This window comes from Perca flavescens, chromosome 13 (assembly GCF_004354835.1).
Source record: "Perca flavescens isolate YP-PL-M2 chromosome 13, PFLA_1.0, whole genome shotgun sequence".
Taxonomy (NCBI): Eukaryota; Metazoa; Chordata; class Actinopteri; order Perciformes; family Percidae; genus Perca; species Perca flavescens.
The window spans coordinates 16,317,636-16,335,483 of record NC_041343.1 but is presented as its reverse complement, the minus strand read 5'-3'; the positions used below and the strand labels follow the sequence as shown (position 1 = coordinate 16,335,483).

Here is a 17,848-nt window from a genome sequence, read left to right as displayed (position 1 = left end):
TTAGCTTGCTCTGGGTAACCTATGTGCCCCACACAGGTATAGCAGAACTGCCCGTATTATAGTATAGGCTACTATTTGTGGCCACAAATTAGCATTTTGAGGCCACAAATTAGTATTTCGTGGCCACAAATTAGTATTTCGTGGCCACAAATTTGTATTTTGTGGCCACAATATAGCATTTTGAGGCCACAAATTAGCATTTCGTGGACACAATTTATTTTAATTTTTCGGATGTCATGTCTGGGGTTCCGTAGTTTCCAATGAAAACTCAGGAAATATTAGTCAGGAAATTAGTCCCTCATCCAAATTCAATAATGGCTTATAAAAAAAAAGAAAGCGTATTAATTAAATGATCAAGTGTAAACAGGATCAGTTGAAAGGATGAGTATTCAACAAAAGATTTGAAACACAATAAGTCAGGGTAACAGACTGATTTGTCTGAATCTATTAAAGGTGAGAGGAAACTGAATCCAGTTCTCAAGAGTAGGCTATTGGACTTTGGGAGATTTTGTAGTGCAATGGGAAATAAAATACCTGTAAGTCAAATGGCTTGGTGTTAGGAACTTTCTTAAAGTGAGTCAAATTTCTCCAAAATAGTTGAGCCTTTTTTACAGACTTTAGTCAAAAAATGATATGCACAATAATGTCATATTTGTTATCAGTTCTAAACTAGTATCAGTATAAATGCATACAATAGCTTCCCTTGGTATTCTGATACATGTTATTTCTTTTTTCTTTCTTTTTTTCTACGCTTTTACTTTGAATGGGAAGCCACAAAACAGAAGTGCTTACATCTTACCAGATCCTGTCTATGGAGAGCCTGTTCACTCCCTATCTCACTCCCTATTAGCCCCATTGTACCAACCCGGAATTTTCCCGAGAGTGGAAGTTCTCCCCTTATTAGACATTCTCTGATCTTACTTACCCTGCGTTCATGCCACCTCGGAATAACCATAGACAGTATATAAGATTTGGACCCTATTGCGGTTACTTGACATGATACCTCCTTCCGTTATGAATTTCTTCTTCTTGTCTATTTGGAGTAAATTAAACGCCTTGGGCACTCATCACTGCCCTCCATTAACATATTCGAGACACTACAGCCATGTAAATAATAAACACAATTCTTTGTCAAAGAACATTTTAGCCTGAGGGTGATGGAAGAGCAAAGCAATCAGAGTGTCCTCTGGTTATACATACATACATACATACATATATACATACATGCATTCATACATACATACATACATGCATGCATGCATACATACATACATACATATATACATACATACATGCATTCATACATACATATATAAATTGACATGCCACTGCTGTACTGTGAGGTAATATCCTATGCATTTCTATGTTAGTTTTCATATGTTTCATTGCAATTATTGTTCGTCCGCGTGAGCAGCTTTTTCTAACTGTTAAGTAGCTCACGCTAGTTTGGCTAGCTCATAGTTAGTGAAGCAGCCTGTTGATTAGGTGTATATGACATATACCTGTGCTGTGTTTATGCTCACCTCATGTTAAATGGCGAATGGGTTTTTCTGCCTTTTCCTATATTATAAAATTGATTACTGGGTGGTGTTTTCACCAATATAATGTCAGTACATGTGGAGATATATTTGATTGTGCAAATGTGAATACAATGTAGTCTAAGGCATTGTAATGTATTAGAATATATCAGGTAATATCCACTATACGATCACATCGAGTTATGAAATCACACAGAGTGATGCGGGAAGCGCAGTGACTGTTATTCTGAGACCAATGCGATTGACCTGCCACTGCTGTACTGTGTTACAGAGCAATAAGGAAGATACGGTGCAATAAAGACCCCTGTAATCCACCTGGCTGCCTCTGATGTGTAGGAGCAACAGTAGTGTGGAGCTGCATTTCATGCAGTTGTGACCCGTCACACATACAGTACAGGCCAAAAGTTCGGACACACCTTCTCATTCAATGCGTTTTCTTTATTTTCATGACTATTTACATTGTAGATTCAAGCTTTTGGCATGTACTGTACATATATGCATGCATACATACATACATGCATACGTATACAGACATACATGTACATGTACATTAGTCAAAAAAGTATATATAGCCATTGCTGGCCATTAGATTTCTTGTGTATCAGTGGAAATATTGGCCTGAATGTGGCACTAGATGAAAGGATTTTACCACAGCAAATTTCATGGAAATCAGGCCACTAATTCTGGATGTGTGATAGTACAAAACTGTACATTTGACCACTACAAACAGAATAACATTCTTAAGTTATGGCAAGGGGAAATTTTGTGATAGTAGGGGTGGTTATGTGAGAGGTTAGGTTTCAAAAACCATGAATATATTATAAAATTACAGTTATTAGTTTACTTCTTGTTCTTCTCTGGAAATGTTGTATGTGGTATGTTATATATAATAAAATACAATTATCTTCTAGCATGAACCCTGAAAACCAATGTATTCTCAACATCAGTGGGTCTTCTTTCTTCTTTGGGGTGGCAGTAGCTCAGTCCGTAGGAACCGGAGGGTCGCCTATTCAAGTCCCCATACGGACCAAGTACGGAGTGTGGACTGGTAGCTGGAGAGGTGCTAGTTCACCTCCTGGGCACTGCCAAGGTGCCCTTAAGCAAGGCACCAAACCCCTAACTGCTCGGGGCGCCTGTAATGGGCAGTCCCTTCACTCTGACATCCCTCCATTTGTGCATGTTTAAGGTCCTGTTTGTGTATGTGTGTGTGTGTGTGTGTGTGTGTGTGTGTGTGTGTGTGTTTTGGGCCTTCTCAAAGTGAAGCAATGTGAAATAAAACTGTAACCATCTGCATAAACTGCATATAGGGTAGGCCTGTTATTTAATTTCATGATCAGATGATGCCAGACAACTTTGACATTTCATACCAAGCAAAAACAGAGAAAAGTTTGCTCTTCGGTTATTATCGAATCATTTTAAAAGTATACAAGATGAAACTCAGCTCAGAAAACAAACAAGTCACACACTTGGATGGAAAAAATACTTTAATATACACCCTTTTTGCATAAATAAAACAGTGAGTTGCATTATAATTCTGTACGATACATTTAGTTAGTATATCACTATTTTTTAAACTCCTCTTCTTTAGTTTAAACACTGTACCCTGTATGTTTACAATTATGGGTTATGGAGGTCAGGGTTGTCTAAAGCTGGGTTGAGTTTAAGAACTGAATGCAAAACAAACTGGGATTTCAAATAATTAGCAGAAATATGAGATGTGTACAAAAAGATTTCACATCTGGAATGAAATTATGAATGGTGTGCAATGTGTAATTTGTGTTGAACAGAAAGCAGATATCCTCATCGCTATGCAACGAAAATCAAAAACAAAAGCAGATTGAGCGGTGTGCTTTTTATTGACATAAACAGATTCTTTGTCGCCTTCAGGCAAATGCTTCAATGTGGCCACAAATTCCTCAGCAAGCAATGTTTCAATCAATAGGGTTCACCTTGGTACTGACAGTGAGTATTAATTAAAATGCAAACAGTTAAAAGAAAGTCAAACATTCAGACATATGCACACAATATGGAAAAACAGAAACCTCTGACCAAATAATCTCTTAAACTGTAGCTTAATATATGACTTATACATTAACTTTTTAATACACTTAAAATATACCATCTCATCTAAAATACAGCATGGGAAAAATGTGATTATTAGGTTATTGCTCTGCATGTATTGTAAATGCATTCTCTGATTTAATTTCTCAATATGATTACACCCAGTAACCTGATTTCTTGTGTAAGTAAACACAGTAGTCTCAGTGTGATTTACTAGTAAACAAACATTTCCTTAGCCATTTACTCCAGATTTATGTCTTCAAGGTAACAATTATTGGTATATAATAAACAGTACATTATGTTTCATCATCTTCTCCACAAAAGTAATTTCCAAATTTCCCATGGTCCTTTGCTGCTTTCTTTAACACATTATCTATATGGGGGCTCACTCCATTGCAATCATTATTGTCAAGTGTAGTTTTAAAAACAAAAAAACTAGTATGAGATTTGGAATTGCATACAAAAATCAACTAAAACAAAATAAATGTAACTGGTTCAAAATGGTGACTTTCCACCTGTGTGTTTCACATAATAGACCACAATATAAATGCATCTCCCATTGTCAATACAATATTTAATAAGGCTACATAATTAAATATATCATCAGTTGTACCCAATTAAAAAGAACACATTCAGAAATGATCAGGGAGTAATGATCAAAAATTCTTTGTCCTCTTAAATCAGATCCAAAATCAGGTATCACCGTGCCTATTTCAAAGTTAGTGAGTTTCACCCAATGTCGTGAAAGCAACCAAACAACAAATTGAGTTCAGTCAGCACAAACCTACTGGTAACTTGCAAAATTAAGAAACTGTACAATTAAAGGATAAAATGAATGTTGTTGCAGCCAAAGTGAAATCATTTTTATTTTCCAATAAACCAATTTTTGGGTCTATTTGTGATTTGAGTGAACTACAAATAAAGGCTGGCCTCAAATTAAGGCCGGGAAAAAATAGTGTGGATAATCTCCTAAATGCCTTATTAAGTCAAAATAAAATTCAAGTTCATTGTACATTTCTACCAATTTAATTTAACAGATTCAACAATATATTCATGCTTTTTTTCCACACTTTGTTTTTCTGGATTATTGTCCTACCAGTATTTCAATCAATGCGGCTGTATGTGTAACTCAGCCAAGTGTAGTGTGCAGTAACGTACAGGTGCCAGTAGATGGCAGTAGCTACATTGGATGTAACACGGGGCTCATTTAGTGCTAGCAGAGAAAGACGGACTCTGGTGCTAGTGACGGACTTTTCAACAACAAAACGAAAAGAGTTTTAAAGTATGCGGAGGAAAACTCGGGTGAAAAAGCTGCGGGACGTTTCGACATTGAGCCCAGTAGAATCAGATACTGGAAGAAACAAAAGGATGAGCTGACAAGATTAGCCGACAAGAGCAGAGCCCGGCTACCTAGCTGGAGGTGGGAGGAAACACGTTAGCCTGGAGCTCGAAACAAAGCTACCGGTAGCTAGCTACCGTCTGTAACGTTACTCAGATACTGGTGTAACTACTGTATGCTCTTATTGTAATCTACCAGTAATACTGTAGTACCTATATTTGAAATAAATACCCGGTACATTTACAGGGTTCAAAATGACACAATGGTGGCCTTTGATTAATTCTGACCCAAATTGCTTTGTCGCCCTTCTGGCTGTTGATGTATATGGTGATATTTTTGCAAATGTGAACGCTATGGTTTTTCATTTAAAACTGTTTATGTAAAATAATTATACTTATCAAACAGATGGAATTAGAAATAAAGGCCTGCCTCTAATGAAAGCCTGCTTCAAATACAAGCCTGGTCCCTTCTGCAGTTTAGGTAAATAAAGGCCGCGGCTTTTATTTTAGGAAATAAGGTAACCCTATAAGGTGATCTACTTTACTACTCCCACCCATACCTTACAGAACAGGTTAATGTCACCCAGCCAAATGCAAATGGTCAATTTGACAAAATATATATAAATCATTTAGATGGATTTCTTCTCATTAGTCTTATAGTGTGCTGTTAAAGGTTTCATTAAAACTTCTATTAATATATGTAAAATGTGTTTCATTTATTTTACAAGTTACCTGTTTTCATACAATGCCAGTCAGTAAATGTGCTTGTGCAGCACCAAACTTGACACTCATGATGCCCTGCTTTGGACAGATCTCGGGCTTTATCCCATCTCATAACACGACATCAACGCTTCTGAGCTGTTATAACATCTCTAACAAATCCTTAAGTTATTCAGAAATAACAGCCAAACTGTCCATTTCTTGTTGAGGTAACCCTAAAAGCCTCTCCCACAGCCTGGTCCCAAGTCAACCGAGTTGGATGTCGACTCCTGGTGGTAGCACCGTGGTGTAACGAGGGTCCAGTTTGGGCACAAAGCCTTTAAAGTCCCTGGAGGCTTGAGTCCCAAAAAAATCGAGCAACTGTCGGTTCATCAGAGCAAACCTAGGAGAGGAGACAGAAAAATAATCTCATTACCGTAATAAAAAAATACAACTCTCACTAACAAGATTATCTTAACGTGGACAGAAACAGTCTGACTACTGACAATCTAAAAAGACAGAATTTGATTGAATTGGTAAAACACAGCTGACAGTTTCCACACCATACACACCTGCCCTTAGTTAAACGCAGCAGGAACTTCCAGTATGTAGGCCTGAGGTTCTGCACTTCCATCACAGCCTGTGTAACAGGAATGAGTCATACATTATATCCTTACTCAGCAAAGAAAAATGTGTGTGAAGCATATTTATGTATACATTTTTTGTCACTTACAGCTTGGAAACAGATAGCGGTGGAGATGGCATATATCACCGTGTCTGCATGAGGAAAGTAAGGGAACCGTCCGGCCTCAATGCCTTTGAAGTATATGGTCTAAAAACAGAGATTATTACAGGGGCTGTTAATGATAAATTGCCCAGTACAAAAGGTTTTAGATTACGGGACGTTACTAACATGCAAGTCTATTTTCTGTTGTAGTTGTTCTGGCAATCTGAGAACTTAGAAACTACTGTCATGGCATGTCCATAACATTTCTACAAGGCTCTAGTGTGAATAAAAGCAGCCACACTGCCATATGAGTAATGTTTATTACTGACCTGCTGCATGTATACGCAGATTTACAGTAGCCAGGTTACTAAAGTGTATGTAAATGCCTTAGTAACTTCATTTCTTGTATGCATGTAAACATACGTGTATACACCGGGAGATGTGTCTGGATTATGATGAAAATGCGGTATTTCTCAGTAGACCCTATTTTTATATAATATTCAGTAAATATCCTATCCTTGAGATGAAAAATGAATGTTATTGTCTATATTTTCTTGACAATGTAATTTTCTGTGATTAATATCACTTGTTTCAGAGATTTTCTTTTACCTCCACCAGCTTCGAGAAGAGATACATGGATATTGTCGTGCTTTTGTAGAAGAACATCGAAATACCAGCCAGGAAGCCTTGAAAGACAGGGAGAAAGAGAAAAAGATTAAAATAATTTAAATAGATTAAATCAGCCGAGACATGGCATGATATTAGCTGACACAATCAGGAGGAGGATTGCTCTACAAGGACTTTGACAGTTTACACAATCCTGTCTCACCAGCTATCAGTGCATGGAGTTCATCATCAATGTTGCGCAGCCAGCGCAGCAAGCAGCTTGTTCCCTTAGTGAAAAAGAATAACGTTTGAAAAAATAAATAATACAATATACTATCCACTTAACACAAGAGATACTAACATAGGGAAAATATGGGAAATGTTAGCAAACATAATACCAAATATTTGAGGACAACGCAGAGATAGAAATCAGAGATTACAAATTAAAATGTGCCTTTAAGGAGTTGGGGGACCCACATGTTTGTAAATGTTTTTGCCAACCTAAAAACAAGAATGGAAGCAAGGAAGAAAAAAGAACAGAGATGTCATAGAATAAAGAAAACCTGTTAAGTATGAAATGTACCTTGTAGATACTGACAAAAGATCCAAGAAAGGCTCCGAGTTGGAAGTTCTCCTTGTTGTAGAATAGGGCGGGGAGCCGTGAGGGTTTCGTAAACATGTGCCTAAATGCTGAAGGCACTTTAAGACAACACTGAATCAGGTAGCCAACACTGAACATCCTGACAAAACCCTGGACAATGAAAGAAAATGTGACTATTATTTAATAATATAGTATTTGAGTATTACAAATCCATCACCATAACAAACGTGTCTTACTTTCACACAGTAGGAAATGCAGTTGTCTTGGTAATGTTTACAACATCTGTGCCTTGGACCCTTTTTGCATCTGGATTATAAAAAAATAAAAATAAATAAATAACAATAATAATAATAATAATAATATCAATTCTGGGAACTTTGTACAAATCTTTGTGTCCGTGTAAAGGTGTGTATTCTCTCACATTGACTCTAGCAGTTCTCTTGTGTGGGCTACCAGAGTTTTCCTACTGGAGCTGGGCCTTTCTGCCGACGCCTGTGAATCCTCGGTCTCTGTAGAAGCTGTCCTCTCAAGGGGTCTCGTGCAGATCTGTTCTGCCACAACAGAGTGAGTTGGAATCTCTTCTTTTCCAATGATGAACCTATAACAAAAAAATGCAGTGTAAGCTTCACCAAAACACTATCAGTCAATCTAAATCAAGGCATCAGTGGGAACTGGGACAACTTACTTTAATGCAGAGAATGCAAAGCCTTTGAGACCATCTTTACTCCTGCAACATCAAACACAACTTAAGTTAACTCAAACACTAAACATTCACTATTGTTTTTTTATATATTTGAAGGCTATTCATAATAACCAATTGACCAATGTTTCACATTTTACTGTAAGAATTTGACCTGAAGAAGAACGTGTAGAGCATTGCGGTTATGCAGAACAAGAGCACCTAATGGAAAACAGAGACAGAGGGCATCAGGACAAAGGGTGCAAAGGAATCGGGCCATGGGACTTATTTCACCACCATGATACAATCTGGCCTAAAGGATATACATTAAATCATTAGGGGACACAAACTACTGTCAAGGTTATTCATACACATCCGACAACTCAGGCTGAGCTACTTCATATTGTTTACGGACACGTGCACAACCCCTGAATGGCAAGCCAGCTAGAGCCTAACCCCTGAAATTCTTCTTTAATCTTAAACATACACATTTATTCAAATCAGGATTTTATGTTGATGAGGCTGCTTACCCTTACTGCACATATTATATACACTATTATGACGGCCATTATGAAGTGATGTACAACGGGCAGTGAGCAATTTTGCTGTCTAGTGGCAGTCTGTGCATGCAAGTGATGACAGTCCGTCTGTGTACTGTATGTATACGTATGTATGCACTATGTTGTGTTGAATCCTCTGAACAGCAGATACTGTTTGTGTGTGAGACAAATTTCCTTCGGGACAATAAAAATCTATCTGATCACATTAATCTTCATCCTTTTAAAAACGGACAAACACAACCAGGGACGCTTGACAGGTTTTTATGCGTTACATCATTCCCCGCCGCCAAGCTCCCTTCACTTTCAGCTCACTCAAACCGCCATGTAATCTTACCTCGCCGTGTGTGATGGGTTTGATGATGCCTCGTGTCACTGCCATACGGAACAAAGTCTCAGTGGCCTGACAACAAGATTACAATGTCACATATAAGTTGTGTGGCAAAAGCAGATATATCTCTTTATGTATAACAAATCATGTTTAAATGAACGGAGTAGCTCTTACGAGATTTGCCATGTATATTGTCAGCAGCCCTCTCCTGGCAAGGAAAGGGAGAGACATATAGATTGTCAGTAAACCCAGAATCAATATTCACAAGGCCACGCCTGATACTTGAGATGTATACAACAACTGCCATTTTTGTGAGGTGTTGTACTTGGCAAATGTGTTTCAAACAAACATTAAAAGGCTGGGAGAGTAAGAGAACCAAGAAATATTTGTTGAAAAAAGAACAAAAAGGAATCTCACCTGCTCTTGCGCTCCAGGAGGATGGCAATATAGGAGGCAGGCAGTGCTGAGCCAAACCCGGCAGACCAGGAGTAGAACCCTCCAAACAGTTTCCTAAAGTCAGAAGAAATGTTGTTGTTTTTTCTCCTTTTTTATTCAAAGGAAAAATATTATCTAAATGTTTAGATGTTTCAGTTACTAAATGTAAATTTAACTTGTGTTTGTTTTGTGCTACTGCAAATCCTGTCTTTCCCCGTCTCGACATTAATACAAGGTTTATCTTATCTCATATTTCCAAGAAAACTGAACATTTGAGCAACTCTGAAAACGTTTGGAAAAACAAAAACAACAGAATCTGAGATAATAATGACTAAACCATTTCATCTTTAGTTTTCAATGACAAACATTTACACGGATCCTCAGGTGCATCACTTTAGATTCTGAAACCCTTTGCATCTCTTGCATCTTAACTTCAACTGAGTTGTGTGATTGACAGTGTTAATCTGTGTGACATTTCTTGGACCTACTAACCTGAGAATGCAGAAGAAAACAATGTAAAGACTTCCATTGGTAGCGAGGAAAGAAGTAGACCACAGGATCTCTGGGAGAAGCTTTTTTAAATAGTAATCCTTCTTCCTTCTCCTTAGAACTGCTGCTATCTGCAATATAGTTGAGCTGCAGTCACGGCTGTAGGTGTTTACATTTCATCATCGCACAAGAGTTGAGAAAAACATGTTGTGCAATTGTGTTATACATTCCCGTTGGATCTGATAACGGTCTGTACAGTGTTAGAATGCTTACAGTGCACCAAAACTGATCAACGACTTTACTCTGGAACGGCATTTACTTATCAGATGTTTTTCAAAACTGTATAGTTGACTGCTGTTACTTAGCCAGTTACTCATGAGTGTAACGTTACGCTGCATATCAACGTAGCGTGTGCAATGTGTTGCTTACTTTACCTAGTTTGTGCATGGTTTGTGCACGTGCAAGAACTTGAACTTAGTCCCCGAATGTCAGATGGCGACATGTCAGTTAACCTTTACGACGTTTTCTCAGAACCAGTTAGCCTTACTTGGTTAGCTAGCTTACTTTAGCTTCAGAGACTCCCAAGTCCAAATACTGCAGGTCAAACAGCAAAACTTACCAGGTAAAGAGGGGCGTAGATTTTAAAGGAGACCTCCAGAGCACCCCTGGCTACATCCACAGCCGACTGCACACACGACGGGTTCCAAGTATGACCGATCTCGTAGCAGCTGTGCGGTATTTTACTGAGAGCGGCCATGTCTGTACCATGGTCTGTACACAACCAATAGGTAACGCGCTGTCGTGCGGGTTCACTGTGAGGGGAGCGCGGGCACGCAAAAGAGATGTGCACGTGCACGGTGCTGTCGGGGCTGGACCATACTGATCAAAAGGCATGCATTATGAATCAATGTTTTTTTAAAGATCAGTGAATTGTTGTCCGTATCCAGTACAACGAGGCCATCGTAAAACACTTAAGATTTACTTTGTGATTTTGTGTGAATCAACATTGATTTCAATATTTTATCAATTCCATATGTCCCCAAAATCAGGGACATTAACTGAAACGAACAACTGGCACAGCTATATTTTAAGGTAATTTGAGATTAAGAGACATGGAGAGGCCCATTAATCATTAAAACCAGAATTAGCTAAATCAGTATATATATGGGCTTCAAAATAACCTACGTAAATCAGCCTAAATCTTCAACTAAATGCCTAAATCTCTAATCAGATTAGGTTTTTTCTGACACAAGATGTTAACCATCGCTATAATAAAACCTGTTACATAAAGTACAACACAGACATGTAGAGCCACAACTTGAGAATGGTATGGGAATCTGACAGTTTAGATTCAATTGAGTTGCACATTATTATACTGTAATGACATTTAAAATAGTATAGAAATCTGTCAGCAGGCATCACAATTGATTTCCAGTGGTTTCCATCCCACATTAAAGCACTGGGCTGGAGCCCGACTGAGCATAAAGCACAGGTGATCTTGTTGAATAATGTGTTCTTTCTGTGGGTTTGGATTTCAGGGGGCTACAAGACAAAAATCAACTCCTAAATCCACTTGAGCATGTGTATTATCAGCATGAGCTGGCTCAAATTTGGCTCATATAGGTTTCAAACAAGATACCACTTGTAAAGTAACTTTTTACTTTATTCATGGTTAATAGTAGTGATGGCAAAATGAGGCTCCGTGAAGCATTTTATTTTTTTATTTTCTGAGCCCACTAGCCCCTCTCTGTTCAAAGGGTTGAGAATACACTGAATTGCAATGCCTTAGGCCTTTCTCTTAAAACCAAGAGTGCCATCTAGTGGGCTCAGAAAATAAAGAAAATGCTTCATGAAAATTAATTTGGCCATTACTAGTGAAAAGCCTGCATCTTTTTAAATACTGGGTTATAGATCAGTTGTAAGTAGGCTTAATAAGAACAACATTGTCCTCTGGCAGAGGTTTTATCCTTCATCAGGATACTCTGGATCAAAATAATGTATTAACTTTACTTGTTGGTTTATATGAGTGTGAAACCTAGAAGTATTTATTAATGTATTGGTTATTAACATGTATAACTGCATTGTTACCAAATAAAGTAGATAAATACCAGCCAGTGTGATTTTTCATGGGTTGTGAAAAATGAATAAGAACATTTGGGTTTCAGTAAAATCCAAGATGTTTTTATTAATGGCTTATAACTTATCTATAATCCATCCATCTAATAAAGCCATATACAACTTTAGGATGACTTCTCAGAAAATGTTGATCTTGATGCCTTTTCATGATGCCTGAGTCTGCATATTATCAAAAGTAGATCAATTACCTTAATTTCCCAGTAGGCAATGTCGGTAACATTTTATAATTAAAGCTGCAATCAGTAATTTAACACGCCACGCCCACACCGCTGGACGCAAGTGCAAAAGCTTCACAATTTAGCTTTGACAAGGTCTTTAGATTGTACAGACAAATTAAGAAGTCAATCGAGTTAAATCTGTAGGAAGAGTTGGTTACAGTAACCTGCAAATGGTCAACGTTATCCATAATTTGCGCATAAATATTAATATAAGTATGGCTCCAAGAAGCTTTTTTTGTAAATTTGGACATGATACATATGCATACCAAATCTCATAGGTCTAGGTGTAGTCACACTTTGCCAGACCCTCCTCCACCGTGGCGCTGTGGAGGAGGGTCTTGCTAGTCCACACAGCATTCCTGGATGAGAGAAAAACGTACCCTTGTTTATTAGCATTTCTTTAAACCAATCACAATCGTCTTGGGCAGTGCTAGGCACCGGGAAAAGCCGCGATGCCGCTGGAAAATAGCCTCGAGAAGGAACTTGTTTTGGTGGAACGTGTACGTTCAAAAGTTGTTTTAGTCTCAGAAAAACTCAGATTGGACAAATAGTCTAGCTAGCTGTCTGGATTTACCCTGCAGAAATCTGAGAAAAGATTAACAATAGTCCTCATAAATACACTGGAGTTTAAAATGCCAACACAAAGGAAGCCTAAGGCAACGGATATCTGGCCTAAATAAGTGGTATTTCCGTCGGCAATGGAGCAATCCCGGAAGTGGAACGTCAAGGATATACGACTAGTCTAGGTGAAACGCACTGCAGGGGCTACTTCTTTGACATTTTGTAGGGGTCGCTATATTGAGCCAATTTACCATAATCAGGCCTGAGACTCATGTGGATCACTTCAGGCCTGGACTAACATCACGTATGAAAGATTTGAAGCAGATCAGACAATTTACATTCAAATTAGAACAACTTTCCGTTTCGTGATATAACATTGAAGTTGGATCCTTTCGACAAAAGATCACAATATTCAAATTAAAGCATCATCAAGGTCTTAAGTAGTCTGGCTATCACCAGACCAAGCTCAATCTTTTAAGATTGCAGGGTGAAATCAAATCACCAGCAGATCCGGCTGTGTTTACCCAGTCTAGGTCTTAAGGCTTTCTTGAACACTTTTGAGGTGAATCTGCTAAACCCATTAGGTAGAGGACATCAAAGTGTAACAACTTTAACTTCCTGTTGCTAGTAGGGGGCGCTATGATAATATCTCAATATTGACATGTCAGATGTCTTCAGGCCATGACCCTTATACAGCCTGAGCAGTTTAGATTGGACAATGTAAAGTCTATACCAACCCCTTCCTGTTTAATCACGAAACGTGAAAAATCAACGCCATGCCCCGCCCACACTGTTTGGCGTGCACTAAAAAGCTTCGTAATTTAGCTTCGCCGAGATCTTTAGATTATACTTACCAATTTTGAAGTCAATTAATCCTACAGATTTAATTGCATTAAATCTGTAGGAGGAGTTCGTCAAAGTACTATGGAGGATATATTTATTTATAATTGAAAGTCAAAGTACAATCCCTAATAAATTGTCAAAATCGTCCATATTTTGAAAATGTATTTCAATACAGCAGGCCTCCCGTTGGGTGTCTGGATAAGATACCTACTACCAAATGCCATGCCTCTATGTGATAGTTAAAGGAGGGGGCTTTAACTTTGAATACTGATAGGGGGCGCATCAAAAACAATTTTGCCAAACCCAAGTCTAAGACTCATGTCAGATCGCAATTGTCACCAATTCTGATATGCATAGCAATTGTCGAGCATTTTTGAGTAGCCCAAGCACCTCTAAACTGCGCTCAAACACATAGAATAAAAATAAGAAGAAAGAAAGAAGAAAAACATTTGAAGAGCAATACATATAGGGCCTCCGCCAACTGACGATGTCTCGGGCCCTAATAATCAATGCTGACTGGTTGTAATCCCTGTACTCTGATACAGAGGCGGATCTAGAAAATTTTACATGGGTCGGCAAGGGGGGGGGGGGGAGAGGTCTTGGCAGGGTGGCATGGGTAGACGGTACTTGGGAATCCCTATATGTGAATGGCTTTAACAAAACAAACAATATACTTTTAAACTACGCTAGTTATTGTTTAATCATGCCCTTACACACTACAAGCGTGTTTAATTCATAACAGGAATAAGCCCAGTGTTCAAACAAAACAAAACTGTGCATCTTTTAAAAAGTATAAAAAGTAAAAAAACAAATATATAAAATAAAAAGTACAATAAGTGTGTCCAAGATGCAGTGGACTACAAGTATAAAACAGCAGACAATACTCAAGTACTTATTATAATTAAAAACGTATAACTACAGTCCACAAATGACCCATGATCTTTTTTAGGGAAGCTGAAGGCAACGGTTGTTGTGTTTGCAGCAATACGTGACATTACATATCCTACTGTATGGCAATTTATATGGAAGAAGAATAAAAACACACCATGGGGTCCAGGGGGAATTGCAGATCTACCCTCTGCCTCCTCTTCATCCCTCAATGATTCTTCTTTTTCCTCGTCTCCTTCACTTATTTCCTCTTCTCCGTCACTTATTTCCTCATCTCCTTCTGTGGTCTTCTCCTGCTCTGACCCTCCTGGTCTCTCCAGTTTAGGCCTACTGCCTTCTCCTTCATTTCCCTCATTCTCTTCCTCCTGTGTACTTCTTTGAATTGTCTTAGCAAAAAAGCTGGCAATATCCCCACCTTTAGCCTTTGTTGAGTTAAATAAAGTTGTAACAATGCTGATTTTAATAACCATGTATGTTTTATGTTTTAAACAGTGTTGGGAACGTTACTTTAAAAAAGTAATTAGTTATAGTTACTCACTACTTGTTCCACAAAGTAACTGAGTTACTCTATAATAAAAGTAACTCGTTACCAGGAAAAGTAACTATTTGTTACTGTAAAAAAAAAAAAATTGCTATATGTCAAAGAATTGGGATTTTTTTTAGCAGTTTTCAAGTCAGTTGAAATGAGTAGAACAAACAGGTGTTTGTATATAACTTTGGATATTTATTGCACGTCGACAGACAGCAAGAGGTTTATCCTGCACTTCAAGTATTATCTTTGTAAGAAAGGTAAACAGTTAACAGTTACACCATATAAACTTATATGACACATATACTTTTAACAACATACCTGCCTATCATACGGTTGACTTCAGCCTGTGTCATAGGTTTGTGTTGTGAGGCAGAAAGCTTTTGCTGCTTGGAGGACTTTGCTCCGAGTCCTTCTTTGCTAGTGGATGGCGAGCGATCATCTGTGGTGGAGGTATCGGTGGTTTTGGCTACTAGCTTTGTAGATGCGTGTGTTTCGTTGTGACATGCTTCATTAAATTAGAGTTGCTTACAACGGATGTCGACAAAATCTTCACTTTTGGACATAATGTACACATTACATGCACGTTCTTGCCTTTGACCACAATGAATTTGAAGTAGTGCTTATATCTCCACCTTGAAAATGCCAACTTTTCCTCGGATTGCTCCTGACTCGCCATCTCTGCTGCTTCATCGAATCTCTGTTTACCTGTGTGTGTGTGTGTGTGTGTGTGTGTGTGTGTGTGTGTGTGTGTGTGTGTGTGTGTGTGTGTGTAAAAACACTGGCTCTGATTGGCTACCATGAAACATGACTCTGCCTTAGCCAATCATAATCGCTTACCTCGTTATTAACCACCTCCTCACTAGCTGTGAGCCAGGGGTGCATTCGGACGACACAGTTTATTCAATCAATGCATAGTAACGCACCGCATTTAACGTCCAGTAACGTTAACGGCGTTGTAACGACGGGAAAAGTAATTAGTTAGATTACCCCGTTACTGAAAAACTAACGTCGTTACCTAACGCCGTTCTTTTAAACGGCGTTATTCCAAACACTGGTTTTAAATAATAGATTGTATGCTGCAGTCAGGTTATGAAAATAGGAATTGAACCTAGAATGACTACTAAAGTAAAAACAGCTGGTTATTCCTCTCCCCCTCTCTTCCTGTTTCTTGTAGATAGATTAGGTTAAAACCAACAATTAACATATGAAGAGAAACGTCTCTGAGTCTCCAACCTCCTGGTGCCTAGTCTGGGTTAGAACAAAGGAAATACATATCTCTGTAGAATCGGCACTACATGATAAACAACCTTATGGTGCTTTTCCATTACATGGTACCTACTCGCCTCGCCTCGACTCGCCTCGCCTCGACTCGCTGTGCGTCCGTTTCCAATTGCAGATTTTAGTAGCGACTGCCGTGGGCGTGGCTTAGTAGCTTGCTTTTCCCTTTGACATATCCCGCATATCCCCGACGCATTTCCTGGTTCTCCGTCTCCGTAAACAACATGATATCAAAGAGATAGTTAACGTTTACTGCTCCAGATTTCCCACCGTGGTCACATATATATGATTCTAGAGTTGCTACTCGCTTTGTTTCTCTCACATATATATGACTCTAGAGTCGCTACTCGCTGCGGAGATAATCGCCGTCACTCTCTCACTTCTCCCTCGCTCACTAGGTCCCCACAGACACACATCACACATGCACACACCAGCGCACCAGTATAACCATCAGGCCACTTGTATGCTACAGAGAAAGCTCTGCGTGGAGCCTCCGGCAGCAAAAAAACACCGCTGGCTAAACTATTTAAAAATGCCGTCTCTCGCTAGCAATGCAGTGATCAGTGACGCTTCTTTCCGACCAATCAGCAGCCTGCAGGGTTTCACGTCACCTTCTCGGCTCGCCTCAGCTCGCTTGGAACCTCGACTGAGGAGGTACTAAAAAAAGTACCTGTTAGCAGGTACCAGGTACTTTTTTTCGTAATGGAAAACCAAAAAAGGCGAGTAGAGTCGAGGCGAGGCGAGTAGGTACCATGTAATGGAAAAGCACCATAAGTCTGTGTCCTGGAGTAAACCTAAATTCAGAGGTGTGTCCTTATCCTGAGGGACAGGAATATAAACGATCTCAGGACTGTTTTTATGTGACTCCACAAGGAGAAGCATGGATTCAGTCCGCTGTCAGCTGCAGTGTATCATTTTGTTTTTGTCTTGTTGTTTTCATCATGTTGTTCAATTCAACCTTTTGCTTAACTTTCAATTCGACCCCAGCCTCTCCTTCCTCCTCAGAAATCGAACGAACACGTCTTTTAGAGTTTTCTTAACACCTTCCTTTTCATGTTTAGGCTCCAGCTAATTTTTTCAGCTACTCTGGCCTGCAAAAGTAAATATGTGAAAAGCTCTGGTTATTATTGTATTACATTACACTGTAGGACCATGTAGCTAATAAGTAGCCTATAACAAATATAAAATCAGAAGAGATTTATCACATGCACACAACAGTTATGTTTAGACTACTTAATCCTATTGTATTTGTTATTTCCCCAGTTGTAACCTGGTTTTATTTGTACAGCCTTATTGCTGTGATATGTGAATGTGTGGATTTTATAGGACTG

The 17,848-nt window shown here is 38.7% G+C and overlaps 1 protein-coding gene across 2 annotated transcripts; it reads right to left on the bottom strand.

Annotated features, from left to right (window-relative positions):
* Positions 1-5,632: 5,632 nt before the first annotated feature.
* On the bottom strand, positions 5,633-10,897 carry tmem135 (transmembrane protein 135). Of its 2 annotated transcripts, none has more exons than XM_028596173.1 (15): positions 10,681-10,897; positions 10,065-10,192; positions 9,555-9,647; positions 9,312-9,345; positions 9,144-9,209; positions 8,404-8,471; positions 8,256-8,297; positions 7,992-8,168; positions 7,807-7,876; positions 7,553-7,720; positions 7,193-7,256; positions 6,973-7,049; positions 6,370-6,468; positions 6,209-6,276; positions 5,633-6,039 (listed from the first exon to the last, which is right to left on the bottom strand). In XM_028596173.1, exons 1-15 carry the CDS (start codon positions 10,816-10,818, stop codon positions 5,904-5,906), a joined length of 1,428 nt encoding a protein of 475 aa, XP_028451974.1. In that variant the 5' UTR covers positions 10,819-10,897; the 3' UTR covers positions 5,633-5,903. The 2 variants fall into 2 exon arrangements, with proteins under 2 accessions (XP_028451974.1, XP_028451975.1); XM_028596174.1 differs by having other exon boundaries at positions 8,425-8,471; positions 10,681-10,896.
* Positions 10,898-17,848: the final 6,951 nt, after the last annotated feature.

Coding starts and splice junctions, on each gene's coding strand:
- tmem135 (XM_028596173.1), bottom strand. CDS start 10,818: ATGGCCGCTCTCAGTAAAATACCGCACAGCTGCTACGAGATCGGTCAT. Junction 8,169..8,255: donor TTTGCATTCTCTGCATTAAA/GTAAGTTGTCCC, acceptor TTTTTGTTATAG/GTTCATCATTGGAAAAGAAG. Junction 6,469..6,972: donor TCTTCTCGAAGCTGGTGGAG/GTAAAAGAAAAT, acceptor CTCTGTTTTTAG/ACCATATACTTCAAAGGCAT.